Source organism: Bombus flavifrons, chromosome 9 (genome assembly GCF_040668555.2).
Source record: "Bombus flavifrons isolate JBK064 chromosome 9, iyBomFlav1_principal, whole genome shotgun sequence".
In the NCBI taxonomy this organism is placed as follows: domain Eukaryota; kingdom Metazoa; phylum Arthropoda; class Insecta; order Hymenoptera; family Apidae; genus Bombus; species Bombus flavifrons.
Genome location: NC_138450.1, coordinates 11398377 through 11405742, shown reverse-complemented (window position 1 = coordinate 11405742; position 7366 = coordinate 11398377). Strand labels below are relative to the sequence as shown.

The 7366-nt window shown below is 31.5% G+C and overlaps 1 protein-coding gene across 1 annotated transcript; it reads left to right on the top strand.

The window, feature by feature from the left end:
* Positions 1 to 103: 103 nt before the first annotated feature.
* Positions 104 to 6979, top strand: Glyp (glycogen phosphorylase). Its single transcript, XM_069120304.1, has 11 exons — positions 104 to 469; positions 3669 to 3770; positions 3854 to 4168; positions 4250 to 4361; positions 4446 to 4605; positions 4707 to 5177; positions 5265 to 5379; positions 5454 to 5636; positions 5728 to 6075; positions 6141 to 6470; positions 6556 to 6979. The coding sequence occupies exons 1-11, from the start codon at positions 227 to 229 to the stop codon at positions 6709 to 6711; spliced, it is 2535 nt and encodes an 844-aa protein (XP_068976405.1). The 5' UTR covers positions 104 to 226; the 3' UTR covers positions 6712 to 6979.
* The last annotated feature ends 387 nt before the right edge of the window (positions 6980 to 7366 follow it).

Sequence of the window (7366 nt, the reverse complement as noted above, 5' to 3'; positions counted from 1 at the left end):
TTTAATTCAACGTTTGTATATAACGTTGTTTAGTAATAATAGTAATTAATAGAATAAAGGGAATTTGATTCTCGTAAAAACGAGAAAAAGTTGAATTAAACCTAGAGTGTTAGGGCACGAAATTGATCTTGTGTAACAAAAATAAGCAAATACAATTTATAAGTAAAATAGTATTGCATTTATAAACATTATATTGTAAGGAAAAAAGAAAAATAAACAAAGAGAAATGTCAGCATCAGACATGGATCACGAAAAGAGGAAACAAATTTCTGTGCGCGGGATTGTTGATGTGGAGAATGTGGGAAATTTTAAGAAAACATTCAATAGGCATCTTCATTACACTTTGGTGAAAGATCGTAATGTGGCTACGAGCAGAGATTATTTCATGGCCTTGGCACACAGCGTCAAGGACAACTTGGTCTCTAGATGGATACGCACTCAACAATACTACTACGAGAAAGACCCAAAAGTATGCAAGTATACCATTGATCACTTAATTCTTCAAGTTATTAAACTTATTATGTATACTCCATAACCTTCATGCATGAAAATTATGATTATAATAAATTTGATTTCTTGTTTAACGATTGTCGGTAAGTATAATATCTAATATTTATTAAAACATTAATTTATTGCGTATTTTGATAATCGTTTTGATTGTGTGATATATAGAAATACATGCATGTTAAACTTTTATTCCAATAAGCGAAAAGTTTTTTAATACAACTTTTAATATAAGAAAAATTTTAACATAAAGTTAAGTCGATAAACAACTACATTAGCATATTATCAATACAATTCTTCTACGTTTCCCTTAAATTTAAATTTTTTAACGCAAGAAAAAACAGAATTAAATTGAAAATGGTTCAAAGAATACAACAAATTAATGATGCCTTTAAGTATGCATTTTCTATGACATCGCACATTAAACATTCCTTGATTTCGTCGTCTGATTGATAACGAGATCACCAGTTAACCCCTTAACTTACAGCTACGGGCATAGCCCGTAGTACGATGATCGGGTCAAACGTAAATATTATGGGCATAGCCCGTACTAGATGATCGGGCCAAATGTAAATATTACGGGCATAGCCCGTACTAGATGATAGGGCCAAATATAATATATAATATAATATACAGGGTGGTTGGTAACTGGTGGTACAAGCGGAAAGGGGGTAATTCTACGCGAAAAAAGAAGTCGAAAATATAGAATAAAAATTAAAAAAAATTTTTTTTTTTTTAATTTTTCCATCGAGACAATGGACTACATTGAAAAAGGACTACATTGACAAAGATTACAGTGAAATCCGTTATAACGAGACGTGATAAAGTGCACGCGTACCGAGCGAAAATTCAAAGTCGATTTTCTCGGAAACAAAGCCTCAAACGAAAAATTCGGCCCAAAATTCTTCGAACGTAAATCGTAGATTAAGGGGTTAATCACATCGGTTAATAATTTCAAAGTAAAAACATATTAAAGATGATTTTGATTAGTTAAAACTGCAATTAGTTTGATAAGTAAACTATTTTGAAGTAAACATTAATATTAAGTAAAATTAGATCAAGATAAACAAATGTAAAACAATAATGATTTTGTATAGTAGTTTTTGTATAGTTTGTAATATTTTTGTATAGTAGAAAATATACACTAATGTTAGGTATTTAAATTCTTAAACAAAACAAAAGAAACGGTAAAATTTTTGTGCATTTAGTAATGAAATAATCAGTTCACTTACGTATGAATACTATTTATACTTACATAAACAGATGCTATATTGAAATGAACCTTCGAAATGTAAGATGCAACACGTTGCAGTGTCTATTTTCAGTTTGACTTATAATCGCCTCACCCTGAGGTCTTAAGCCAAACGGTTTTCATTCTTTTCGAAGCAATGTCATGATGGCGATAAGACCGTCGTCAATCTTTGAAAACATTCCAACTATATCGATGAATTAATAATAATTGTTTACAAAGAATTGTTTATAGGATACATTATCATGTATACTGAAAATTGAGCTATAATCAACTATTACTAGTCATAAATTTTTCGTTTATATAAGCAAAATAATTATCCAGAGCGCACCCGCAAATTTTATTTAAAAGAATATTATGCACAGTTAGTGAGAATTATTGGCCAACTTTTACGATTAACTTTTACGATCACGAAACATAAATCTGATTAAATATAAATTTTCTTGGAAATATTTCTTTAGGTAATTGCGCCTTCCGTATATTTAGAATAGTTGCAAATAAATCAAAGAGACGCGTTGAAAGTGCGAACATAAAGAAAACGAGCAGTTGAGGCGAAAAGAAAGTATGTAGAGGGAATTAAAGGAAGCAGATAAAGGGATTACAGAAAAGAGATAATACAAAAGTAGAAAGTGACCTACGCCCATAAAACTATAGGAGTAGATAGACAGGAATAAAATAACTGTAGGTAATATCGTTAGGCTCGCCTGCTCGTTCGTGCTCATCGTTCTGCTCACATTAGTAACCATAATATAAATATTAGAATCTTGCGAAAATTGAGAATAAAAAAGCAAATCAGTATGTTAATAAAGTAATTACAAATTACTATATACATTCTATATTTATGTGTATATGATTAATTTGTAATGTAGTTTGTACATTTGTAACAGAAATAAAAAGAGAATAAGCATAAAATAAGTCGTCACAAACACAGGGTTTCCTTTATGAGAACGTTAATCATAACAAATTACTGAAATTGGTTGGACAATACAGATCACGTGACACAACTATTAAAAGCCGAGAAGTCACGTTTAACACATTTACTATCGGATAGACTTTTGGACATGGTCCCGTTATATTATGCAAAAGTTCTGAAAATTTACACTGTTTGTGTTGTTTAATCTTTTGACAACTATTGTACAAGGATATATCGATTACGATATTGAGTTGTTGGTTTTAGGCAATAATGACAAGCTTCATTAAAAAAGGAAAATATTATATAATAATGCTTATTGTTGAAATAAAAAGTTAAAAAATTTATTTCTAAGAAAAGATGCAAAAATAAAAATGTTGTAAACTTTTTGCAAAAGTAGTAACACTTTTGAGAAAAGGAAAGCATTATTTTCATTGTTCTGCGTATACGTATAAAAGAAATTAATACACATCTGTTTTTCATTACCTTTTCTACTTTTTTATTTCCTATAATTTTCTTGTTTGTACAAGTAGTACAATTTTTTTCATGAAAAGAAATAATATCAAGTTTTATTAGAGGAGTATCTTCAGCCATCTCGGCTATAAATAAACGACCCTCGAACACGCGGAGGAACTAAACGAAATTTCGGAGTAATCGTTGAACGTAATAAAGATCAATTTTAACTGAGCGTTATCTTTCGCTTGCTCTCGCGTTTCAGAATGTCGTCTCGATTTATTTTTATTAGTTAGGCCATTCGCTGCGTAACACGAGATGTACACTATGATTTCATAACGGAAACACAGAAGACACAATAATACTGAATTTTATGTTTCCTACGGTTCAATGTTCGTACGGAAATGTACAGCATGCTGGTAAATAATGACATTTTTCCTGTTATCTTTAAACAGATTATCTTTTATCGTCGGAAATATATGAATACACAATTGGTATCTTCTGAAATATCCTAATTTATTTATGTAAGATATTTTCATTCTATTGTTTTAGAGAGTTTACTATCTTTCCCTGGAATACTACATGGGAAGGACTCTTCAAAACACCATGATTAACTTAGGCATCCAAGGTGCTTGTGACGAAGCTATGTATCAGGTTTGTTTCAAATAAAATTTCTAAAATCATCTACCGATAATAAAAATCGTAAAAAAGGAAATTAAGAAAGGATTGTATTATAGATGGGCTTGGATATTGAAGAGCTCGAAGAACTTGAAGAAGATGCAGGTTTAGGAAATGGAGGTTTAGGAAGACTAGCAGCTTGCTTCTTGGATAGTATGGCTACCCTTGGTCTAGCTGCTTATGGTTACGGTATTCGATATGAATACGGTATATTTGCGCAGAAAATAAAAAATGGAGAACAGGTGGAGGAACCAGATGATTGGTTACGTTATGGAAACCCTTGGGAGAAGGCTAGGCCAGAATTCATGCTCCCTGTAAACTTCTATGGACAGGTGATTGATACTCCTGAAGGAAAGAAATGGATTAATACTCAAGTTAGTATACATAAAATAAATCTGTACAGTTAATAAGTTAAAGTTATTGATAAAGGATTTACATACCTTGCTTTTGATCAGGTCGTATTTGCGATGCCATATGATAATCCGGTTCCTGGATACAAAAACAACTTTGTTAATACTCTTAGATTATGGTCTGCTAAGTCGCCAATAGAATTTAATTTGAAATTTTGTAAGCAAGTTTTTATTACCTATATCATTTTATATATCATCATTCAAAATAGATTATCGTAGAAAATCATCGTTTTTCTTTCAGTCAACGACGGTGATTATATCCAAGCTGTGTTTGACCGCACCTTGGCGGAGAACATCACTAGGGTGTTATATCCTAACGACAATTTCTTCGAGGGTAAAGAATTGCGATTGAAGCAAGAATACTTCATGGTAGCGGCTACTCTTCAAGATATCATACGAAGGTTGCTACATATTTATTTTGTTCACAAAGTTTCAAGATCCAAATGCGTTGTAGATATAATATTTCGTTGACAAATTACATTCTTACAATATATATTTCTAGGTATAAAGCCAGCAAATTTGGTTCAAAGGAACACCATAGAACAGATTTTGACTTATTCCCCGACAAAGTGGCCATTCAGTTGAACGATACTCATCCTTCTTTGGCTATTCCTGAACTTATGAGAATTCTTATCGACGTCGAAGGGCTTCCTTGGGAAAAAGCTTGGGACATAACAAAGAGAACATGCGCTTATACTAATCACACGGTTCTTCCAGAAGCTTTAGAGAGATGGCCCACAAGCCTGTTAGAAAGCATTCTTCCTAGACATTTACAAATCATTTATCATATTAATTTCCTCCATTTGCAAGAAGTTTCCGCTAAATATCCGGGAGACATGGATCGTCTTCGTCGTATGTCTTTGATCGAGGAGGAAGGTGAAAAGAGAGTTAACATGGCTCATCTTTCGATTGTGGGTAGTCACGCTATCAACGGTGTCGCAGCAATTCATTCGGAAATTTTGAAAAGTGGCGTGTGGGTGTTTTTAGAACTTAAAATTTGTATTAATGATAACTTGTAATAAATGATAGTTTTATAGTTTCGATTTACTCAATATTTTAGGTTCAAAGACTTCTATGAAATGACGCCTGAGAAATTCCAGAATAAAACTAATGGTATTACACCACGAAGATGGCTCCTTTTGTGCAATCCAAATCTCTCAGATATAATCGAAGAAGTAAGTGTTATTAAAAAGTACCCATAAATTACGATCTCCGTTTTGATATAAAATTATTGTTCACTATCTTATAGAAAATTGGCAGCGACTGGACAGTACATTTAGAACAGCTCGCTCAGCTGAAACAATGGGCCAAGGATCCAGTTTTCCAGCGCAGCATTACGAAAGTGAAACAAGAAAATAAATTGAGATTAGCGCAAATGCTTGAGAAAGATTATGGAGTTAAAATAAATGCTGCTTCTATCTTTGATATTCAGGTAACTGTATTAAGTTGACGTAATTAAGTTTATGTGCAAATAAATTATTTAGTTTGTATATAATTATTTAATATGCGGTACCATAATATAGGTCAAGCGAATACATGAATACAAGAGGCAACTATTAAATTGTTTACACGTAATCACATTATACAACAGAATAAAAAAAAATCCAACCGCGCCATTCGTTCCTCGAACGGTGATGATTGGAGGAAAAGCTGCTCCCGGTTATCATTTAGCCAAAAAGATTATAAAGCTAATTTGCAGTGTAGGAAACGTTGTAAACAACGATCCTATTGTTGGAGATAAATTGAAATTTATTTTCTTAGAGAATTATCGAGTTACGTTAGCGGAGAAAATAATTCCAGCAGCAGATTTGAGTGAACAAATTTCTACAGCAGGTACTGAAGCTTCGGGTACCGGAAATATGAAGTTCATGGTAAGTATACTTTAATATGCAATTTATATATGCGATTTGTAACAATAAATGAATATTCTGTTTAGTTAAATGGAGCCTTGACAATTGGCACATTAGACGGTGCTAACGTAGAGATGGCTGAAGAAATGGGTACAGATAATATATTCATTTTCGGTATGACTGTTGATGAAGTCGAAGAGTTGAAGAAAAGGGGATACAATGCTTATGATTATTACAATAGAATCCCAGAACTAAAACAATGTGTCGATCAAATCCAGGGTGGCTTCTTCAGCCCCAATAATCCAGACGAATTTAAAGATATTACCAATGTTTTATTAAACTGGGACAGATTTTATTTGTTTGCTGATTATGAGAGCTATATAAAGATGCAAGATCATGTCAGTAAAGTTTACCAGGTAAGTTCATACCGGAATCTTTTTCAGGATAATTTTTATATATTTTTTTAATTATTGTTTTATATATTTCCATTTTGTGTTTTAGGATGAAAGTAAGTGGGTAGAGATGGCGATCAATAACATAGCTTCTTCGGGAAAATTTTCATCGGATAGAACGATTGCAGAATATGCTCGTGAAATTTGGGGCGTTGAACCATCTTGGCAACGACTTCCTGCACCTCATGAGCCGCGGGACATTTAAATTATAACTTTCCTAGATATTTTATGATGTTACTTCTTGCATACATTATTAACATTTTTTAATCCTTTTTCTTTTTAACAAATGGATAAAATTCTTCCACGAACGAGCGTGAGCAGTATCACTATTTATTACGTTTTAAAGTAAATTACGTTTTATTTGAAAACGTATGTAATATCTGAAATTTCTTAAAAAATATTATTAGTTACTAATCATTGATCAACCATAACAAAGATATAAAAAAGAAATTTATCATGTCTTATATTCTAGACGAACATAAAATATTTTATGATATGTCTCTTGAACAAACACAATAGATACAATCTAGTCGACAAAAAAAGATAATAGTGGCATCAGAAATGATTTTATTCATATTTTTCTACTTGTAAATAAAATACCTGCAACAAAGATAAAAGATAATAATGAATCTATCAACTGTTAAATAATTAAAAATTTTTAAGACAAGACAATAAGAAAAATATACATTATTTATTTAAAATTTTGATTCCTTTGTGATGTGCTATTATTATTAACATTTAATTACATGTTTACAACGTACGAAAATTTACTAGTAATTACCGTTTTCTAATATTTTAAAATGCTCATTGTCAAGTTTTGAAAGAATTACTATATTTGAAAAGAGAAAGAAAAATAATTC